This window comes from Sander lucioperca, chromosome 3 (assembly GCF_008315115.2).
Source record: "Sander lucioperca isolate FBNREF2018 chromosome 3, SLUC_FBN_1.2, whole genome shotgun sequence".
Classification (NCBI taxonomy): domain Eukaryota; kingdom Metazoa; phylum Chordata; class Actinopteri; order Perciformes; family Percidae; genus Sander; species Sander lucioperca.
Genome location: NC_050175.1, coordinates 26611427 through 26635275, shown reverse-complemented (window position 1 = coordinate 26635275; position 23849 = coordinate 26611427). Strand labels below are relative to the sequence as shown.

The 23849-nt window shown below is 39.4% G+C and overlaps 1 protein-coding gene across 2 annotated transcripts in view; it reads right to left on the bottom strand.

Moving 5' to 3' along the window:
* Positions 1–22195, bottom strand: part of myo1ea (myosin IEa) — a 51904-nt gene extending 29709 nt beyond the window's left edge. The window contains exons 1-4 of one of the 2 annotated variants that reach the window (XM_031324158.2): positions 21889–22195; positions 5293–5436; positions 4196–4285; positions 2992–3086 (exon numbers count right to left, since the gene is read on the bottom strand). In XM_031324158.2, coding sequence (XP_031180018.1) covers positions 2992–3086; positions 4196–4285; positions 5293–5436; positions 21889–21891 — 332 coding nt within the window. In that variant the 5' untranslated portion in view covers positions 21892–22195. The remainder of the gene's footprint in view (positions 1–2991; positions 3087–4195; positions 4286–5292; positions 5437–21888) is intronic. The other variant, XM_031324157.1, reaches the window with a different exon arrangement.
* Between the last annotated feature and the right edge of the window lie 1654 nt (positions 22196–23849).

Here is a 23849-nt window from a genome sequence, read left to right as displayed (position 1 = left end):
ACACACTCTGTTTACTGTACAAACCAAATTGTGTTTTGTCTAACTAAAGCAAATTTCAGTTCAGAGGCTTAATGTGTGTTGGACCGCACGCGCAGCACATCTGGCCAGATAAATACTGCAGCAACAAGGACATTAATTCTGTTTTGTCACATTCACATATTTTCCCCTCATTTCTTTCCCCCTCACCCTACACTTGTCCATTTTCCTCCTTGCCTTTCACTTTGCCAGTGTCATACTTATTTTGACATATGTGGTTTGGCAGTGGATGACAGTGGAGTCTGTTTTTTCTATCTGTGCCTTAAAGTAGAGTCAGGTTGGTAATGCCTCTGTGAGAAACACAGCTGCAGACTGTTAGATGCTGCCAGAAGAAGTCATGGGAGCCACTCTATTACACAGCAGTCTCTATATGGTTGTAACCCTCCCCCTTTATACCTCCTCTTTTCTTCCAAATCCTTTAGCATTGTCTGGGCTACCTCGCTGCACACTTACTGCTCAAGTTACAGCCAGACACTGATATGCTTTTAATAGTTTTTAGAGCTTTATCTGAGAGCATTGTTCTTCCTCTTAAAAGTTATTCTCCCAGGAGCTAATTTTAACACAAGCAGCAGCAAGAGTTGGAGTCCCATTTTGAGCCCCCAAAATGGGCGAGTCTTATTATTGTGGTGCTGAAATGCTGAAGGCATTGTTAACGTCTGCAGAGATTTATTAACCAAACAAGGACATGAGCTAAACAATGCAATGCAGAGGCACAGAGGTTTAAGCATTAACTTTCATAAATCTTATTGACATCAGCTATGAGAAGGATGCACAGTCAACACTGAGTTTTGGTGGTTTGAAATCTAATCGCATTGCATTCCCACAGAACTAGTTGCATGTACATTATGCTCAAGTAGACTCTTTGGATTTCCTATGTGATAATGCAAAAGCATTTTATTCCCAGGGCCCTAAAAATATCAACTTCTATGTATTCAAGCTACGGGGGCCTGTGTTCATCTGTTTTGAGGCCCAATTACAGTCCAATAGCAGAGGATGGAGTCAAGGAATTGGATTATCTTTTTCAAATTGATGAACAATACTGGAAATGACAAACAACCAATCGACCAAAAGAGGTTGTGATTCATTTCTGTGGACCAGTGAAGCAGATTTTATGAAAGAAAGTAAGCAGATTGGTTGAAGCAGTGTAAAAATTATAAAAATGGAGTACCAACACGATGAGAGCAGTAAGACTATTGGTACATTACAATGTCTGAACTGTTGAGTGGGCCACTTCAAAGCAGTGCAATCCATTGTCCATTTAACCTAAAATAATTCATTTGCTGCCCTCAGTTCCTTGGAGAGGAAAGAGAAAAACACTGGAGTGGTGTATGACTTCATGTGCAACAGCTGTGGGGAACACTACATCGGTGAATCGGCAAGGCCTCTGGACAAAAGACTAAATGAACACTGCAAGTAGATAAGATCAGCTGTCTGTAAAGCCAGTTACAGCATCTACTGGGATGGGATCAAAACCATCGACCAAGAGTCAGTTGACAGTTGAAGAAGGATCAAGATGTCTTGGATGGTCATTAAAAAAAGAAACAAAATAATCCTCGAAATAAGGCAGCCAACACTGAACAAACCTGCTTTTTTTGTAGGATTAGGTTTAAAGAGCTGTTGTTTAGGTGACATGTTGACTGAAAGATATAAACAGACATTTAAGTCTGCTTAGAGGAGCAGAAAATCATGGCTCTCTGTTGAAACTGTCGACAATCTTGTGAATTTCTAAACTGTGCGGGGAACAGATGTGAAGCAGTTGGTCCTCAGATGACGGCTCTGATTTCATCTAATAGTTTGATGGGCCAAACTGATAACACCAACCTGCTCCAATTCGTCCCTTTCATATCTGATCTAGATGTCGAGGGATAGCTACACCAGTCACATGCTGGCATATAGATAAAATAAATGGGCATAAGTCACAATTTCTCAACAAAAAAACAAAACTGCTCTACCACTTCATCCTGAATTCCCCTTATGGCTAATTCACACATTCTTCTAGTAAATGTGGAAAAGTGCTAACGCAGGCCGATGCAGACCACACTGCCGGGCCAGCAGTTCACACAGCAGCCTTTGTTTGCTGAGACCTGGTTCATCATAAAACCACTTCCATGCTTTTGTTTGCTGATTTAGTCGATCACAAAATCCACCTCGGTGTCTTTATGTGGGGAAAATGAACTAGCAACTGCTGGCTGTGTAAACAACGGGCTAAAGTGCTGAAGCAGGGGTCATTCATCATGAGGTAAGCACTATAGCAACCGCGCTGCTCAGGTGACTGGGCCAATGGGATAAAGCCCCAATCATGACACTACACTTTTCTCTCCACCGCTTTATAGCTCAAAAACATTCACAGACAAATTTAAACAGTCTGTAAAAGTACATAAAACCCCCCTAAATCTCGGGAAAGAGGTGATTGTGGGTCAAGGACCATGCATGTGTTCTTCCTGGCGTTCTTCAAAAATAGCTGCTACAAGTGCTGTTTTGTTTTCATCTCACATCCTGAATTGAGGCCAGAGCCAGCTGTTAACTGTGCATTGTTTTTATACTTGGGTATTAGTGCATTTGTTTCCCTCAATTTGCATTTCACTGAAGCCGAAAGTGCTGGAAAAGCGATTATGATGGAAAAAAACACCAAAGAAACATGGCACTCTCAGTCAATCAGCTGTACCAAATGATGTGGTTGAACCTGTTCTGTTCTCCTTTGTTCCCCTCCCAACCATTATCACGACCTGCAGAGGCTCAGCGGCAGCTCAGCTTTGGTAACACTTGACAAATCACATTGTACAGATTACTATCTCCAGTCTTTGTCTCACTCTCTCCCATCCTGGGCGTTTAGAGATTTGACTCATTGAGGGGTGAGGTAACAAAATGAACACTTAAATCTATTTTGGTTGTCACATGCCATTAGTTCATGGTGTGTAAAGGAGGCAGATAATGATATGTGAGTATAAGTCTTACCTGATGATGACACATTGGTTCTCACTGTCAATCATCATGTTTCTGTACATATTATCTGCCAGAGCGTAGATGTGAGGAGGGTTCTCATACTGAGCCTGAGAGTTGACAAAAGAATTTAATTAGAATCAATGATCAAATGGCTTTTGTAAGACTTTGTAGAGGTATTTAGTCCTTAGCTAGCATTGTCTGTGTAGCCAACGTTTAATGTAGCTTATTCCTTTGTGTCATAGACCTCCATTGTTGTCCAAAAAAATATCAGTTAGCCACACAGTTGCACTGGGTGATATATTCATGCATTATGAAGAACATGTGCACTGTACTTTATTTTGACTCAATCATACATACAGCATCCTGCCGTTAATACTCACTAGAGCACCAAATGTGTATTAATCCACCAGTGAAAATAGTCCTCAACATATGCACTATTTACTCCTGTTTGAATAACATTTGCTAAAAACTAGTGTCCAGCTGTTTTAGGAAATTACTGAGCCTTTTTAAAGAGACAGACAGGTAGGGAAACCGGAGGTATTGAGAGATTGATTGACATATGGTTGGTTTTGGTCTTTTTGTTGGATTTGTTGACAATAGAAAATAAGAATACTTTATATATTAACCCCACTTTGGCCTTGATGGCTTGTAAAAAGACTGCACTGATCTGCACAAAATAGGACAGGTTATGGTTATGAATGTCAAATCTGTTCCCCTCCAATGTTGGCGCCTTCATGATTGTTTCAAACAATTCTGAACAAATCTGAACTTTATCCTGTAGTTTGAGCTGATAACACTGTGCAAAACTGAACCCAGTGCACTTAACTGTAATCTGCCAAACTGTTAAATGTGGCATATGTTGCTGAGTGTTTTCACAGTCAGTTAGGATATTAGAAGTCTTTCAGTGTGTTCCTTAGCAGGCCAGCCAAGAGAGGGGGCAGACTTGAACAGGCTGTTCTGTGAAGGTACTGCCAAGCCTTCTTAATGGTTGAGTCAAGTTTCTGACAGCAAACATCTGCGCCAGCCCGCTGGAAACTTCGCACTGCAACTAACCCAGTTCATTTCAAAGCCTTTGTCCTTCAGATTGTTGCCATCTTAAACCCCCAGATACATCAGTACTTACTTTTACAATATGAAGTGAGTTTTCCGGTTCGAATCTTTCAGACAACAGAAGCCATTTAAAATGTGTTCATAAGTCACATAGTATCCTACTTACTGAGCCCTGATACATCTCAACTTCTTTTTCCCCAAAGTATGGCATCTGCTTGAAAGGGTTGACGGAGATGAGCACAGGACCAATATATGTCTGATGAGGTTATGTATTAAAGATCATACAAGGAAGACAAACAAATCAGCAAAAAACAAACAAATAATACCACATTAAAATCACCTGGAAGTGTAAAAGTTGTGTATAAATTGTAAAACATTCCCCTTTAATGGCAAAACATCTGTATTACATTTTTACAAAGACATTATAAAATTGTAAAGGCAAGAAATTACTTAATCTAAGGGTGCCATGACGTCAAGAGAGTGCAGCAGTGGAGTATTTGGTGATCAGGCCTGAGGCTAAATAAGTATCCAGTGCTTACAAATGACAGAGAATGGACTGACTATGTAACACTGTGAGGTTTTATGCCCTGAAGCCAAAACGCAGTTCAAGGCAAATAAAGCTACTATTGTGGGTGGCCTACAGTGACCCACAGGCTTGGCGAGGAGACCTCACAGTTAGCAATTACTAAACTTCATAATCCTGTGTGCACTGCCAGAGTGTGGATGAAGTTTATGTAATGAACTGCTCAGCATTGCTTTTCAAAGGGGTTATTCATTTATTCATCGACTCATTTCACATCATGAACAGCTGATGTGTGTGTAGCCAAAGCTGCACTTTAGAAACCTAAACCTACTATTTGTGTGACGAACTGTATGAAAATGACAGCTCACCATTTTAAATTCCCACCACAATCATAAAATTACGCTGCTCAAAAAAGATAGCAGCAATGCTCTGATTCAAAAAGACTGTAAATGCAATCTGCTATTTCTCACACCATTTTGTTCACATTTGGCACCATAGTGAGATAAAACTAGAGTAAGTCTGGCTTTTTTGAAGGAGCAGGAGTTAGAGGTCTGGGTGGAGGTACGTACAGAGACGCTCTTTGCCCCCTTGCACAGGAGGAAGGCGTTACCTCCCAACACTGACCTATTACTACAATAACACTGTGAATGACCATTCAGCTGTTCTGGGAATAGCAGGGATGAGACGGGACTCAGCTATTTCTCGCCGGGGTGTGAACCGCGATTGTGAGCAAAGGATACAAAGATGTAGTCATCCATGTATCTCTTCTTGAGGTTGTCCACGATGGCGTCCTCATTGATCTTGCTGAGCAGCACCATGTCATCCACTCCGCTGTGTTTGACATTGTGGCTCTGCCAGTGGTACCGGTAGTGCCCCCGGCTCCCCTGCAACAAAACACATACAATGTCCAATTGTTAGTTCGCTGAGTGAGACACAATGAGATGGCGTGGACTAATCGAGAGTCTGACATCAAGGTGACACAGACGCACTGTTACATTAATGAATTGAGGCTTTACAGCTCACTCAGAGGCTGAGTTAGTGTGGTTTTATCATACAAATGAAAGCCAAGGGAAAATGGTTATTATAACAGCAACAAAAAGTCAGAGTATGCACATTTTCTGTTACCAGCAGCACAATGAGCTGTGTTTACTTTGAAACAGTGTAAGGTCAGAATCCTAGAAGTGCTTGGTGTTATTTGTCCAAGTGTTAAAGATGCCCTGATCCAACTTTTATCCACATCGTAACAATTTGGTTTCTCCCTACATTCCTGTTTTTGTTTTAGCTGAGTGAGTCTCGGAGAACTGAGGTCATTCATCATGCGCTATGAGTCAGTGTTGTCTGGCTACTGTGGACGAGAGGTTCACAATGTGCTGCAAAGAGTGAGTCTCTTTCTCCTGGACGGAAAACCACTCAAAGCCGCAAAGAGCATTCAGAACATTAGTCAACACACAAGTTAACTCTTGACTTCCTCCCTCTTTAGTGAGGAAATATGAGGAGAGGAAGGAGCAGAGTGGCAATCTAAACATTAGCGTCAGGGCTAAAAAAAAATCATTCATTCAGTTATACTTCAACAGGAAGATACTGTTCTTTATGTAGCAGAAGTGTGTGGATAATATATTCTTATGATATCATCTTATTATTGTGAGCCAAGCTAGAGTAAAGGCTCTTTGGTTGGCAATGTTAGTCGGTCAGTCCACCACTTTAATCCAGACTGAAATATCTCAACTATTGGATGAATTGCAATGAAATTGTGTACAGATATTCATGGTGCCCAGAGGATGAATCCTACTGACTTTGGTGATCCTCTGACTTTTCCTCTACCGCCACCAGGAGGTTGATATGTTTGGCTTTTAGTAAAATTATCCAGAACAGATCCTAAAATGACCCTGTGGTGAGATTTTTTTTTCATAACTGTTGTTTCCAAGGTCAAGAATGAACTTACAACTTCAACTGTATTGTGTTTCCTACTTTATGTTTTCACTTTCAGAGGTTGTAGTCTTGTTGATTTTGATATTATACAACACATATAATATCATACAATGCAAGAACGTCGACTGACTAACAAAAACTAAACAATCACTTTACAAATACCGAAACTATGAGTAAAATAACAATATAGATGTTGCTCTCACAGATATTAAGTAGATGAAACAATAACAGCAAAGAGCAAAACCCTGGTCCTCAAAGTTACACCACAGTACAAAAATAACCAGTGGAAAGTTATTTTGCATTTAGTAATTAGCTCTAAATTACTTAGCCAAGGAAGTGGGCCAGCAAGCTTTTAATACATTTACAACAGCAAAATTAAAACCACTTTACAGACTCGGTCATAGCATGGGAGATGGCAAAGAATGTTAACAGCTTTTCTTCCTAATTCAATGGGTATTTTCCCCTCAGGAGGGAAGCAGCGAATTAAAGCTTAATTATTCTCCAGATCACACCCGTTAACATGTTTTACTGCCTTTTAGGTGCGGCAGAGGGTGATGCTGTTCCTTTCTTTATTAGCAATGACGACAGGCTGATGTCACTCTCAGGGACAAAAACACCTCCTGACAATGAGTGAAAGGAGACGGGGAACATCTGATAGGAGTTCAAGAAGCTAATTCATGTTGGGAAGAAAAGGTAAACATACAGAGATAGAGAACATAGTTGAAAACCTGATCTATCCTTCTAGTCAAGCCAATTTTGTTTTTGTAACCCCACAAATTTGTCTTAGATAGCTTTACAATCTGTACAAATTACAACACATAAAACACTAGATTGAGTGAAGGAAAAACTCCCAAAAAAGTGTAAAGGGAGAAACCACAAGAAGAGCTACAGAGAAGAAACCCAGCATGAACAGACATTCAATAGATGTCGTTTATACAGCGTAGACAGAAGTAGATGTAAATACATCACATATAATATAAGGGTAATATTAAATGTAAGAGAGTTTCAGGCAAAATGCAAAAGTGTTTGGACTGAAGACTGTAGACTTTGAGTCTGTATTCACTGTTCTTTGTATCACTCTTAAACTTGAATGCTCTTTTCATTCAGGGCAGCTAGCTATCATTTGGCTGCCACCTAAAGTGGTATTAAAAGTAGTACATTGGCAGATAAAACCCTTTTTTTCTAAAAGCAGACATTAAGAGAAAGTGCTGGCCAGACCACAGAGTAAAAACTATTTAACATGCTATATTTAACCTCTCTCTGCTATGTCTGGAATGAAAGATGGGAGAGGTAATAAGTTGAAGACGTAGGAGGTAAACGTCAAATATTCTGAGAATTGTTTCATCTGTTTTGACTTCGGCCTTGTTTAATATGGCAAGAGGACTAAAAAAATGTTCTTACGTACAGCAGTGAATTAAGGGAGTAGCTGCACAGGGAAGGGGGGCTGCCTTTATACACACCAAGACTTTTGGGAGTTGCCTGAAACAACCACTCTCCTCTGCTGAGCAGCACTACAGTAGAGCTGTAAGGGGTTGAGGGTTGTTATACTCAAGCAATTGTAGTACAGGTTGAGGGTCACTTCCCCTACAAAGATTTCTGTTCTGTACCAAGTTTTGAACCAGTAACTATGCATGAAAATGCTTCTTCACATTATAAATTTTCTGGCAAATGATGAAGATATTACCCTTTTCCTAAATGTTTTACTGAATTCTGGACTTTCTTGTAATGTGCCTGACACTGTAATCAAACAAATAGCTAGTGGCTGCTCACTAACTCTAGACTACAGAATAAATTAACACTGTGATGTTACTGAAGTTTGCAGACGTTGTACATGCATACAACACAACTTTATTAATGCCTCTAAGGGGAATTGGAGCTATTTCTTTAGGCAGTACAGCACCCAACAACGCACATACTGTACATTAAGTATAACAGTTAAGAATGATAAATGTAACACCTAATGTTAAATTGGAGGTTCGCTCATAAACATGTGCCCAAGTAGATGAAGTATTTGGGTTACTTGTTACAAAAAGAACCAAAGTCCATTCATTCAAACAAGTAATACTCAAACAACAAATAACACACACGCATGCACGCACGCACAGGAACATCTGTCACAACAACTATGGTGGCCATAACAACACCATCTCCATGGAACGACAGACTACCTCTTGAGCACACACTCATTAAAGCATCGGACATTACTGCTATATTGTGTTTAGAAGCAGTTTGATGTAGAGCTGTCCTCAAGTAAAGAAATTCTTAGTTGACTAACACAATTTAATCGACAGATCTTTAAAACTGAGTTTCTCTACAATAATCATGCAAAAGCACCACTTTAAATCTTGTTTTTACCAGAGATGTGCTCATAAGTTTCTTGGAAAAAACGCCATTCAACATGAAAAAAGCATAACAAATGACTAGTTGACTAAGACCAAAATAACCAATTAGTCGACTAATCGACTGCCCCCTCCAGCTCTAGTTTGATCAGAATATATGATTTTTTTTGACAGATACTGTAACAACAGTTATCAATGAAAGTATAAGACAGTTTTGACTTGGGTAGTTTTCCCTCTGATAATCAAAATATTCAGATCATCCAAAAAGTATGGGACCAGACCTTTTCTCAGACATTAAATACAAAGGAATTTCAATACCAGTCCTGATCCATAAGCCCAGGGTTTCCCTTCATGCAAATACCATTACCATATATGGAGAGTGCTGAGCAGCTCTCGTTCAGGGTACAGGAAATGGCTGGGTTTAGATTCATAAGCGGCACTTTTCCCCTCATTTCTCCCTTCTGTGCCGTTCTCCTTTTCCACACCAGGATCTGACACACAGTCCACCATGTGTTAGGATTATGTTTTTGCTCTGCCCTCTGAGGCAAATCTGAATGAAAGCCATGAGAACAAATTCCTCTTTTCTAAAATAAGAATCAACTAAAGTTGTTTCTCTGTACTCTGTAAATCTGGATAAATGGCACAACTCCAATACAAGCAAACGTCTGAGGAGAAATATGTAAACTGACATATGGTGAAGGTAAATCAAATACTGGTCAAATATTAGTTTCTGCACAGGACCAGGCTGAGTCTCCTGGTTGTCATCATCAGATTAGTAAAAGGCATTTTTAATGAAGCAGAGTAACTGCAGGATATGTTAGTTGAAGCCTCTGAAGTTAAATCTGGCTTAAGAACACAGCCTTCTTAGTGCTACAAGGCGGACTTATAGCTGAATGCAACTACAGGAAAATGCCCAAAGCATTTCAGTGGATGTGACTTTAACTTTGGCCTGGAGCAGACTGCTTTAGGAGAGACCCCATGTCTGATAAGCCCTCATGTATTAGATTAGCAGTGCCACCATGTACCAGCGTACTTGACCTCATTCATGTTCCAAAACAGTTCCAATTTTCAAAAAGTATAGCTTTGACAATATACATATACAGTACATGTTTTTATAGTTGACTGTAAAAGAAAAATTTGTCACCTCAATAAACTTAAAAATCAGACCTCACATACGGGTTATCTATTTCTCAGATATCCTATCACCTGTATAACGAGATATATATATAAAGAGATATATATAGATAGATAGATAGATAGATAGATAGATATATATATATACACAGTGCCTTGCGAAAGTTTTCGGCCCGCTTGAACTTTTAGACCTTTTGCCACATTTCAGGCTTCAAACATAAAGATATAAAAATGTAATTTTTTGTGAAGAATCAACAACAAGTGGGACACAATCATGAAGTGGAACGAAATTTATTGGATATTTCAAACTTTTTTAACAAATAAAAAACTGAAAAATTGGGCGTGCAAAATTATTCAGCCCCCTTAAGTTAATACTTTTAGCGCCACCTTTTGCTGCGATTACAGCGGTAAGTCGCTTGGGGTATGTCTCTATCAGTTTTGCACATCGAGAGACTGAAATTTTTGCCCATTCCTGCTTGCAAAACGACTCGAGCTCAGTGAGGTTGGATGGAGAGCGTTTGTGAACAGCAGTTTTCAGTTCTTTCCACAGATTCTCGATTGGATTCAGGTCTGGACTTTGACTTGGCCATTCTAACACCTGGATATGTTTATTTGTGAACCATTCCATTGTAGATTTTGCTTTATGTTTTGGATCATTGTCTTGTTGGAAGACAAATCTCCATCCCAGTCTCAGATCTTTTGCAGACTCCATCAGGTTTTCTTCCAGAATGGTCCTGTATTTGGCTCCATCCATCTTCCCATCAATTTTAACCATCTTCCCTGTCCCTGCTGAAGAAAAGCAGGCCCAAACCATGATGCTGCCACCACCATGTTTGACAGTGGGGATGGTGTGTTCAGGGTGATGAGCTGTGTTGCTTTTACGCCAAACATAACGTTTTGCATTGTTGCCAAAAAGTTCGATTTTGGTTTCATCTGACCAGAGAACCTTCTTCCACATGTTTGGTGTGTCTCCCAGGGGGCTTGTGGCAAACTTTAAACAACACTTTTTATGGATATCTTTAAGAAATGGCTTTCTTCTTGCCACTCTTCCATAAAGGCCAGATTTGTGCAGTATACGACTGATTGTTGTCCTATGGACAGAGCAGTTCCTTTAAGAGACAGAGACTTAAAACTTGCTTGTGATAGACAATCCATCATTATGAACACTTAGTCCGCTTTTTACACAGTTATGTTCTGTAGCTGTGAGAGATTTGTTTGGAAAGCTGATCCTCATTGATAGGGTCAAACATTTCTGGGAAACGTCCTCCAACCTTAGGACAATCAAATTCACATTGCTCTTTCCATGATGATCTTGTTCACTTATTCTTTATCTCCTTGGCTTTACTTTTCCAACAATCCTAAAAGTTGGAAACCCTGTAAATAGAATGCTTTTTGAAGCGGACTCTCTAATAATCAGAATTCTGAGCTTTCTTGAATGCATCAACAAGTCCTACTTTCGAAACAGTCCATGCTCACAACTGTGTTATTATCAGACAGCCACATTGTATCTATTGTAACAAAAAAGGCACCCAAATATCTGTTTTGATAGATTACCTATCTCAAGAAAGTCTGAAACCTCTGCAAGTTCATTGCTACACCAAAATTGTATTGTATTGTATGTCCTGTAAAGAACTGTATATAATTTGCAAAGAAAAACTAAACTGTCTGAAACATACAAAACACTTCTCAAACAGTAAGCATTAGATATTTATATATATACATTGTCAGTCATTCTTTTAGTCTATTATTACAGGACACTATTTCAAACTACTAAAAGGCTATAATATCAATAGGTCAGGGAATAGCTCTAGCACACATTTACGCCAGTAATGTGTGGGTTGATTCTGACTGATTTTTTCCCCTAGTCCTTGTTGGAATCCAAAACATATCTGGTGTGATCTAAACTAAACAGAGTTTAAGGAGGTATTACTCTCTAAACAGCATTTCCACCTGGTCTCTGTTGCTTGCGTTTGCACTTTGTTCAAGATCACTCACTGTGAGTAATCAGACCAGATGCAGATTAAACTGCTGACAGAGATGGTTGGCCTTTCCAAGGTAGAGGAAGAAGATAAAAAATTATGAGAGACAGAGTAGTAGAAAAAGCAGAGAGAGAGTGAGTGAGTGAGTGAGTGAGTGAGTGAGTGCGTGCGTGCGGTTTCAGAGAAGACATGATCCAGTGTGGAGCAGTCTGATCCGGTCTGAACTTCTGAGGGATGGGATGCTCATTAAGGTCACACTGAACCCTGTATACAACACACACACAGGATCTTCCTCTAAAGTGATGCTGTAAACTCCAGACGAGGAGTCTAAACTTGATTAAAGAGTAAATCCACACTGAATTACACAGAGCAGAAAACTGTTGCTGCACGACTCTCTCTAAACTGAAGCTGTTGATAAATACACGGAAGATGGTAAAACGTGTGTAGATTTTTTCAATTTTAGCCATGTCCCTCAACCACTGACACTGTTGTCTACATATTTGAAGCTAGAGTTGGGCAATATATCGATATTATATCAATATCGTGATATGAGACTAGATATCGTCTTCGATTTTGGATACCGTAATATCGTAATATGGCATAAGTGGTGTCTCTTCCTGGTTTTAAAGGCTGCATTACAGTAAAGTGATGTCATTTTCTGAACTTACCAGACTGTTTTAGCTGTTCTATTATTTGCCTTTACCCACTTAGTCATTATATCCACATTACTGATGATTATTTCCCAAAAATCTCATTATGTAAATATTTTGTGAAAGCACCAATAGTCAACACTACAATATCATTGCGGTATCGATATCGAGGTATTTGGTCAAAAATATCGTGATATTTTATTTTCTCCATATCGCCCAGCCCTATTTGAAGCTAGCAATTATTTTCACAATGCTCAAAATAGACAAAACAACACTAAAAGTGCATGACACCCCAACACGATTCAACTTTTAATAATACCTGCCCAAGTTATATCCAAGTTGTGGTGCTGCAAATGAAAGCTTGATGACTAAAGCGGTGCGTAGAAGCAAATCCACGTTGTGTTACTGCAACCAACATGCAGTCGCATTTGGCTCTACACCATACGGAGAATTAAGAAAGAAAGCAACCTGTTGTGGAAAAGATGTTTGTAAGGGGTGTTCTGATTATGTGGCGAAATATATAGCCTGCAGCCTTAAATATAAAACTCTGATGATACACGGTCTCTCTTTTTAAACATCTCACTGTCTTAGTTATCATCAGTCAGTTGGTCGACAGTACAGCCACAATGCCAGTGGCCCTCGCCCGGGTCACTTCCAAACACGCAGCCGCTGCAGTGATCCAACCAAGACTTATCAGACTTTGGTGAAAGAGTGTCTTGTCTATCAAAGCAGCTCTGACCTGGTAATTACTGTCATCTACAGGTAACAATAATCTCCTATGAATGTAAAGGCTTTGAGCCAAAGTTACAGGAAATGGTGCCTATATGGCAAATGTGAAATATACTGTATGAAATAATGCCTGCACACAAAGTAGAGATATTGGGGAGCAGAAACCATCTTTGCATTTCAGTGGTCACTTGTGTGTAATTGGGACAGAGTATAAATAATGCAGACCAACGAGCCTCGTTCTCTGTTTCCATGTCTAGATAGCTCACGCTGTTATGGATCGGAGCTGCTCCAGGTCACACACAAGGGAAGAATGAAATGAAATATATTATTCTGCTAGGATTTGGTAACATGAGCACTGACTGGTTGTGATGATGTTATAATGCTGTGCCTGCAGGGCAGGGCTGAGCACTGCCCCTCCCAGAGAAAGAGGACATAATGATCAAGTGTAAACAGATACTAGACGACTTTGAACACATCTCAGACTGAACTATACATAGTTTGAGCTCCACAGTGGCAGCACTTTTCTTCATCCAAGTAGAGTAAAACTTTGGAAACTTGAGAGCTGCTGATTTCAAACATATCAGTCTCTTAAAATGATGACAACAGCAGGAGGCTGCTAATAAAACATTGTGGTTTTGGGTGAAATTCAGCTGAAATCCTAGACAAGAGACATGTCACAAAGCACTGTATTTTCCTTTTAAAGCAGCCTCAGTAGTGGTTGAATGTAAACAAACCATCTCCAGTGGAAACTCATTCATAGCCATGCCTTGTGCCACAACAGGGCTGGAGTCTAAAGTTTCAATCAACAAAATCCAAACCACTATCTTCCCTTGTAGCAACTGAATACATGCAAATAAATGTTAAGACACAAATTGCAGACTCTTTGGGTCTGAAACTAAGGAGAAGCTTGACAGAGTGAATCATTGGTTTGGTAAAACGCCACCAAACATACCAAGGTTTTCTGTGTTTCCTGCAACTCTTAATTATTTTTAATGCATCCATCACTTCATCAAATGTAAAAGAAAAATCATGGACTCCAATAAATTGAGCAGAAACGGACAGAATCTGAAAGTGGGTTGTTAGCATTTTGCTAAAGATGGCTTTGATACAATAAATAACCCAGCTTTTTATATTGTTTATGTTGACTACATATGTTGTTACTCTAACATTTCATAATGCACCATGGACAGAAATGCCCCCAAGGATCAGCACTAAGAAGCTACAGTGGCAGCTCACTTTGCTGCCAGGAGAGAAGCAAATGACCAAAGTCAAAGGCTATGAAAGATCTCAAAGAGAGCTTCCTGCTGAATCAGAGCGGTTGTATTTCAGAACAAAAGACTCGCTTCTGTTTTTTCTAGACTTTATTATAACAGATAAACTTGAAACAGACCTCCAGAACATAGGTATATCTCTGAAAAACACACCAAATTATAGAAATTATTTCGCTCTGTGCTAAAACGATTTGGGTCTTGAGTACAGTGCTGAAAAGCTGACATCGGTCAAAGGTGCCTCACATTACTGTCAGAAAGGTCACCTAAGGTCAGATAAGCCCAGTGCTTTAACCTAAGAGCAAGAATGCATTTTCCAGACATTACGTGGTTTCAGTAAGCAACGCTTGTTCTCCAGAGTTTTTTTGTTTGCTCTATAAACTTTAGTGTGGCTCAACGGATGTACATTGCTTGGATAAAGCCTGACATCCGGCGATCTCTCACATGCCGGATGTCCCCTCCCCTTTTTCTTGCCCTATCCCAGAATAGATTGTTGGTTTAGTCAGACCATACTCCAGTGCTGACACAACGCTGTGGAGATAGGTCTGGCAATGCAAGACTATATAAACTGTAATATGCATGACAACACTGTAACTTACTGGTGAAGTGAAACTAAAAAAAGCTTTGGGCTGCATATTTATAATGGCGACGACAAGTGCATTAGTTTTTTCTACTGCAGCTTCATTGGGAGAAGGGTGTGGAGGAGCACACATATGACGAATGGGAGTGATGTTGACTCCACCAAAGTGAATACAGTCATGATGTAGCTTAAAGAATGACTCAGCTGTTTAATGCCTCTACTGATGGTACAGAAAATCACTGCGCTGCTTCCCAGTATGTGGTGAACGGAGCACCAGCCTGCACTGGTTGATGATGCATACTGTAATTCTCCTAATTAAAGAGCAGTGCTAAAGTGTTAAACAAAAATACACAATGCACTTACAGATGTGTTCAATCTGTGTATCTAAAAAAAGAGGGCGAGAAATATGTGCTACTTTGATAAATTATAGGTGGTGACTTAAAACAAGTGCATAAAAGTTTGCCTTCAGCTTGATTGGCTTCCTTGTCTTTTATGAACAATAACAAGCTTTCTGAATGCAGAAATGGAAAAGCTGGATTTCATCGGAAGTAAATTGTACTGTATGGTGGTAAGAAAAGCAGGGTAAAAAGGAACAAATTCATGCTATTGCTGCTATAAGTACCCCTAGTATTATATTAAGCTTAACATAGTACAGTATAGTATGTATAGTACACTGTATAAACCAGTGTTTATGGATGAAAATAACCTCAAGTTCAAGAGGATACTATTCTGACAGTCCCGTCACTGCATGTCTCCCCAGTGAGAAATGCACTGATTCAGCCCCGGCATGGGAAAAGTGCCAAAAAAGACAACTAATTCAAACCAGCTAAATTTGACTTTGTTTCCAGTCAGTTACTTCATGTCCCTCTAGGGAAACACAACAGCTGACAAGCTTTTTAAAAGCTTGACTCAGTTCTTGTTCTGGCTAACATGTTTTTAACATGGTTTGTGCCAAAAATATACATGTACAACTTGATATTTTGTGGATATCATTGTAAGATATTCATTTGAACACCTTACAACTGCCCTTGAATAAATGAAGGCCCCTTTTGAACTGAGCCGGCACAGTGTCTCTGTAAGGAAGTAAGGTTAAACAATAGCAATCTACAGGCCAAACCGACAGCAACTAACAACATAAAGACAAATGAGGTTTCCACTGGACAGAGTAAGAGAGCCGCCACTGACTAAGAGGCCGAACACTGGCTTGCATTTGACGATGGGAAGCTATCAGAGCAAATAACCGGAGCACAGCTGCAAGAGTCTGAACTTGTTCCCTTTCCACAATGAGGGAAGTCATACATGCAAATAGGCGGCTATATGGACACAGCTTGGTTCATGATCTAAGAACAAGGAAAACAAACAAAACAAGCATTAAAGGACGTCACGTTGAACAGTACTTACAGGATTATGTTTACACAGATAAGAGCATTTATAACAAAGTTAATTTGTTCTTTACTTTGTTATCTTAAATCAAAAAAGAACTGGTCTGTTCAGGCATTGAGTTACCGAAGAATGGTCTAGTAACAGCTGAGCAAGACAATTTAGTTATCAATTAATTATCAACTCAATCAATCAAACAATTCCATCTACTTCACTCCTACTAGTATGATGAGCATGTTCATCTGCTCAACGGTGAGTTAACACAAACCCAAAACAGCTGCAGATACAGCTGTGCTCAATTAGACCTCTAATTTCAATTTTATATTCAAACATGTTGTGGAAAAACTGAAATACAAACAGAACTCGCCTTCGAAGAGCGCAAGCCTCAGCCAAGGCCATGCTATCTTGCAATGTTACCGAAAGTGAAAAATAGTTAATGTCCGCCCCTTAAATTGGATCCACTCCAAAATGTAATTGGTTCTTCCTTGACCCATGCTACACCCTTCCACTTGAAATCGGGACAGCAGTTTTTTTGTTGAGACATTTAACTTAAAATCACAAAAGCCAACTTCATGGTGGTGCTAGATGAAATGTCAGGGCATCACAAAAGTTATGAGGATTGACCCCTTTGGTCACCATGAATATCTGTACCGAATTATATGACAATCCAGCCAAAGGTGATTGAGATATTTCAGTCTGAACTAAAGTGGTGAAGCGACTGACCAACATTGCCTTTCATAGAGCGACAACACTAGCAATGCTAAAATGTGATCACTGTCATCATCATCATCATCAGTGGATATTGGCCAAGTCCAGATGATCTCTGAGAAAATATAACACACTAACAGCGCTCTGTTCAGTTGCTTTGTTAACCTTTTGGTGTATTAGCTGAAGTAGCTGCATCCTCTCCCCATCATTTACAGTGAAAATATGGTGGCTGAGACAACAGAACCAGAACTACAGCAGTCTAACGAGTGAAGGGTACAACAAGGCGTCCTTGGTTGGTTGTCACTGAAAACAAGGCTGAGGCATACATAACATATAGAGCCACGCTGTGCACCTACAAGGGTGGGGGGAAAAATCCATACAGCATAGTATCGCGATATTTTCCATGACAATACTGTATCGATCTTTTATTATATATGTGTTGGTCAGTTTGTTTGCTTGACAATCCCATTTTGCAGCAATAAAATTGAATTGAGATAAACATAAGACATTTATAATTTTAGATATAACAGATGTTGACAAAGTTTCCGTTTGGGGACATAATTTGAAATTGGGAAACATTTGAAGTTGGAAAAAAGGTAATAAATTGCAATATATCGCAGAATATTGCAATATGTTTAAAATCGCTATAAAATCGTATCGTGACATAAGTATTGTGGTGATATCGTATCGTGAGGCCTCTGGTGATTCCCACCCCTAGCAGCTACTCTGTACTCTTGGCCACAGGAGGGGTAGCTCACACTGCTCAAGGGACACAGTAAACAAACTGAGTCACGAGAACCGCTGGGTGCTCCTCACCTCACCACTTCCAGGATTCAATATCATGTTTCTCATTTACTAAATACTAAGAATACTAAAGGCCTTGATGTCACCACTGGGTAACTCACTAATAAAACATGAATATACAAATATGCTTCTATTGTAAGTGACGACTAGAGGTCGACCGATTAATCGGCCGGCCGATTAATCGGCCGATTTTTGGCAATTTTTTACATATTCGGCATCGGCCAATATCAAGCCGATTAATAAGCAAGCGCATCTGCGGGCAGCCTAGTGTTAAAAACATGAATAGGCGACATTTTTTACAGCGCGCCCAGACCAGCTGCCTCCAGCCCCTCCCCTCGTGAATTCTTGCGCAGTGTGTCTCGCGCAGCAACTTCAGGTGCTACCGTTAGCAGTAGCATGTTGCTGGTGTTCTTGCCTTGGGATTAACTGTACTAATAAAACCGTACAAAACACCGCGGCCACACCGCTGTGGAAGCTCCCCGAATATCATTTATCAGAGTCTGGTTGTTATCCCTGTCCGTGGCAGTCTCATCCACTCCTATAACGGAGCTAACCGCTAACGGAGCTAATCGTTGCTAACAGAGCCTTCAGTTCTCCGTGCCTGTATCCATTAACTGCATCTATGGACTCGAGCACGAATAAAACCCTTAATTTTATTAAATTGGCTGGATGAGTTTTAAATTACAACTAAGAGTTGTTTGAATGACAGAAATGTTCTCAGATAAGATCCTAATGAGGTCAACAGGACATGTAGGCTAACAGTAGGGTCCCCAAAACACAGATAAAACACTTAAAATGAACAATGATCTAACAAACAAGGTGAACAAGAATTGACTTTAGATAGCCCTAGTCTTATGTGATTCAACAGGAGTTAGGAGGAAATAGTGTTGAGATTAATAATAACGTCACTTTCTGTGAAGCAGATTTGTATTCTCAGAAGTTTAATAAATGCTGAGTGCACTAAACTTTATTTTTTCATTGAAAGGTTTATTTGACAATGTTTATTTTCTTCTTACCTGTTTCGTTTATTTTATATATTTTTCATACATTATTTATACAATATAGGCTACAGTATGTTTTTACATTATACATTTTTAAATGAAGTATAGGCTACAAGTGTAGATTGGTGAAGTGTTCAATAAATGTTTTTGTTGAGAAATTCTGTGTATATTAGTGTTACATTTTATCTTTCAAATAGAGGTTTAAAAACAAGCACATATCGGCCAAATATCGGCCAAAATAAATCGGCAGCATTAATCGGCAATCGGCTGACCCTGATTTCTAAAGATCGGCATCGGCATCGGCCAGAGAAAACCCATATCGGTCGACCTCTAGTGACGACACCTAATGAGCCTTTGGTTACTGTGGAAATAATGCTTAGTCATCTTTATGATTTATTGATTATGATTTATTTATAACTAATTTTGGAAAGAACAAAATCCAAACCAAAAGGTGTCATCCAGCCTTGTTTTGTGTGTCTAATGTTTCCTGCCTGGGTTGAAGATATGTTGGCCAAAGATGAGGTAATTGATGGATTAAATCAATGTGAGCGTGGCGTCCATCTCTACAGTATAAAACTATAGGAGGTTTTTGTTGTTGCACGTTCATTTTTCAACACTGAATGTGCCCATGGACAACAAAATCTAAAGCAGAAAAAAAAATAGTACATCTGCTTTCATTGAAAATAGAAAAAAACATGAGTTACAAAAAGAAGCAAAAACCAGATTTGACTCATTCAGTGCAGAGTCACACAAAGTGAAAAGCTCACAAACTTTGTAGTCGACAACTTGAATTTACAATGTGCAATTTATATCCTTCCCTTATCAAGAATGATTTTCAGTGCAACAGTAGAAGAAGTCAACCCTCATGAGGCCCGTCATCACAAACAGCAAAGCATTGAAAACATAGTTGCAGCTTTGTAACAAAGACGTATGGAACTGATCAAGACTGTGTGAGTGTACTGAACCACAGCGACAGGCCTAACGAGTTCCCCAGGTCCACAGAATGTCTGTTCGTCCTGTTTTCGGGGAGAGGGCTTGAATTCCTGAGCAAATCTCTACAGCAGTGATCGGTTTGAAAATGGAGCGCCAGCTTTGAAACAAAGGTAGATGGGGGTTACTCAGTATGCACCTCCCTGTAGGAGAAACTAATGCAAACCATCTGCTATCATACCGACTTGCTATTCAGCATTTGGCAGAGAAGGAACCAGTGAGTGATGCTGGTGTCTGCTATTCCAGACAGTTAGGATGACAATCAGACCATTTTCTTTTTCTTCTACTCTTTACATGAGCTGATACTATTCTTGACCACTTCTAAACAAATAAAACTGATGAAAAACCTACAATATGTTTTCACTTATTTTGACCACATCTTAGAAGCCTTTTTTGAAACTTCCTTCCTTTTCTTTTAAATTTAGATTTTAAGTTTTATCCCTCAACACCGTTATATTCATAACTCTGTTATAGCTGGAGAGTATTTCAAGTTATCTCACAAGTAGAAAACTGCTGACTGTTCATTATTTTTTTAAATTAAGGAACAATTCCAACTATGCAAAAACTCTATTATGCTGACTGCATATTATGCAACCTTTGTCTTTTGGGTTTGTCCCTGTGCAACCCGACCTACGGGTTCAATACAAAACTTTGGATAAAAGAATGCTAACAGGTTTAGTCCTACCTTTTTTAAATACAGTACGTGAACAAAGCAACAGGTTTGAAGCTGCCATGATGCATGACACATACAGTACAGGGCCAAGACGCTCATAACTTGAAGGATATTCGCTCATTCTGTTTACATAAAGGCTATTTTTCTTTATATTTCTGAAGGCAACTTTAAACCCAAAAGAAACGTATATGTTGTGTTCTTGAGGGAAATTACAACACCTTTAGTTAAAAGTGATGTCTCCAATAACAAAGATGCAGCCATATTGTCAAAGACACATACAAATGTGCTAAAAGGCTGCATCATAGCATAGCATAACAGCCAAAGTGGGAATTTTGCTACAGAAGACTGTGGCTTGAGAAATTGTTGTCAAAACACAATGACGAGGCCACACAACCTTCTCCATAACTAGCTCTAGGCGTGTCTGCTGCAGGAATGGTATTCAGTAACCAGGAAAAACCTGTATCCATGTAATGCACACACACATACACACCCACATATTCCACCTGACACATGCTCCCTGGCTGCGTCTTCTTCCAAGACTAACCCATTTTAAAGAAAGGGCTGCACCCAATTCATTTAGATAATGTTTTAAAGTGAGATCTCTCTATGTCACTCTGACAAGTCAAATTCAACAGCTCTGGCTCTGTGCTGCTGTCTAATTACTTTCACTCTAGACTATAAAAAGTCTACTGTCAGGACTGTCAGGATGGAGACAGAGAGAGTTAGAGACAGACTGACACTAACTTATTGTGGATTGATGATAGATATGGGCAGAATAATGCCAGAAATGTACCTTAAACACTTAAAGAAATACCAACAAGTATCACCTAGATTTTCTCACAACAACAACAACAACAACAACAACAACAGCAAAGCAATTTGTCAAGTAAAATCACAGAAACTGGAGTTGAGTATAATTTTAGATTTGGTCAATGGTGAAGAGATAACACTGGCTAGAGATAACAGAGCTGGCACTATCTGTTTCATTTTGGGACTTGATCATTTATATAATATAGGCTATAATATGCTATCACATGTATCACAGCTACCTGGCAATAAAGGAAGCAACAGACTCACTGTGTTGAATATTTGGATTATTTTGGTTGCTTATATTGGCTGTAGCCTACTTCGTGTCATAATATATCAGCCAGTGTAAATAGCCTATTACTCACCATCCTCTGCCTTCAACACAACAGTCGTAGTCTTCTCAGTCGTATTTCCTGCGATCAAGTATTTATGCGAACCTTAGTGAAGTTCACACTGTTTGAAAAAAAAACTCTAGTGGGAAAAGTCCAAGTTTAAAGAAGATATTCCCGATAAACTCCAGTAAGCATGGATGTACGGATCCTCAGCGGTGTCCTCCGTCCATCGTGCAGACAGATCGGAGTCCTACATTGACAGCCGCGGAGCAGTGTTCAAACCCAGAGCTAGATGGTAATTTGCGGAGAGAGCAGTGCCCTCAAAACTCGGCTCTAAAACATAACACAGGAAACGGAGCCAGAAGGTCCAATCAAAGGGCGCTGCACGCGGAATATGCTTAAATATTCATTAGGTACTGGGAGAGGAACAACTGGGCATGCGCAACTTTCGGACTTCATAACAAAAGACACAATACAATCTGAACTTTCTATACTGGGCTGTCAGCTCCCTCTTATATACTGTCTATGGTCAGGTCCAGCTGGCCTACATCCTAAGTACATTAATGTAGGTTACATTGCGATTACCTTTAATAGGTTTTGCTGTTTTACAGGCTTTTGTCTCTTGTTGTGCATAGCAACAATTATCAACACTTATTGAACATTTGCCTTTTTGTGTGCTTTAAGATTTAATTTAGGCCTATATGTTGTCAATTAAGCCTTTTAGCTTCTGTCAGGTAACAGGTTAAGCAGCGACCAACAGGAGTCATGTTTAAGTGCAACTGATAATATGCAATATTGATACTGTGAAAGAACAATATTAGAGGACATTTTTCTTTTTACATGTTGCATGTGGAATAGGGACTCAGTGTCTCAGTATCACTGGTATATCCAGTTAATGTCCTTTGTTTTATAACAGTGTTTATCTCTTATCTGACTTTAAATGATCTATTAAAAAATGACTTTCTTTCAAAGGTAGTCCCCAAATTTAAAGCAGTAATTCAGTCCCACTCCCTCCTCAGACAAATACAAAATGCAACTCAAACGTCTCTTTTGAAGTGCAAGCATGGGTGGCACTGGTATCCACCAGACTGAGGCTCGACTCTCTGGGTGTAACCTGTCTAACAGGCTGCCTCTGTACAGTAGACCCATAGTGTGTGTGTGTGTGTGTGTGTGTGTGTGTGTGTGTGTGTGTGTGTGTGTGTGTGTGTGTGTGTGTGTGTGTGTGTGTGTGTGTTGTAGTCATATCAAGTGGTATTCTAAATATACCTTTACAGTACATTTGAATTGCTTACCACAACATATCGAGGACTCACTTGTATTATTAAATATTATTGCCCCAGTATTTGTCATCTGAACTTGAATAATTTCCACTTGTATCAGAATCAGAATTGGGTAGGCTATATTACCAAGAAGGTTTTCACATACAAGGAATTTGCCAGACAGTAATAGATGTGATAAGTAACACGAGCAAACAGAGAGAGCTGTTTGAATGATGTATGAATAATAAATCAAAAATAAGGTATGATTCAGCTTTTGTGATGCCGTTGATGCAATGTTTTGTCACCACCCAGTGGACATTGTAGGACAAGGCAGAAAATATTAAAAACTTGAAATGTTGGCCAGAACATTGTTGCCAGCAGGGCATTTACTAAGAGAATTATGACAAATCTATATCGTTTTTTAAGTCTTTGTAGGCATCCGTACACTTTTCAGAATTTTCACTGAATTACAAATGATTTCATTATAGATGTAAACATATTTTTGACATTGATGTTTGTTTTAAATACATTTCAGATTGAGTTTGATATGCATCAGCAGCAATAGATTTTAATTGCAAAAATTTGGCTTGAGTATGGCATAAGCAGTGTGTGTGAGACAGCATTGATAATCAAAATATTTTTTTAGGTTAGTCTGTTGTTTGTGTGCAATATTAACCCTCATATTCTGTCATAGGCCTTTCTCACAGCAGACATTTTTGACTTGTCATACAGCCC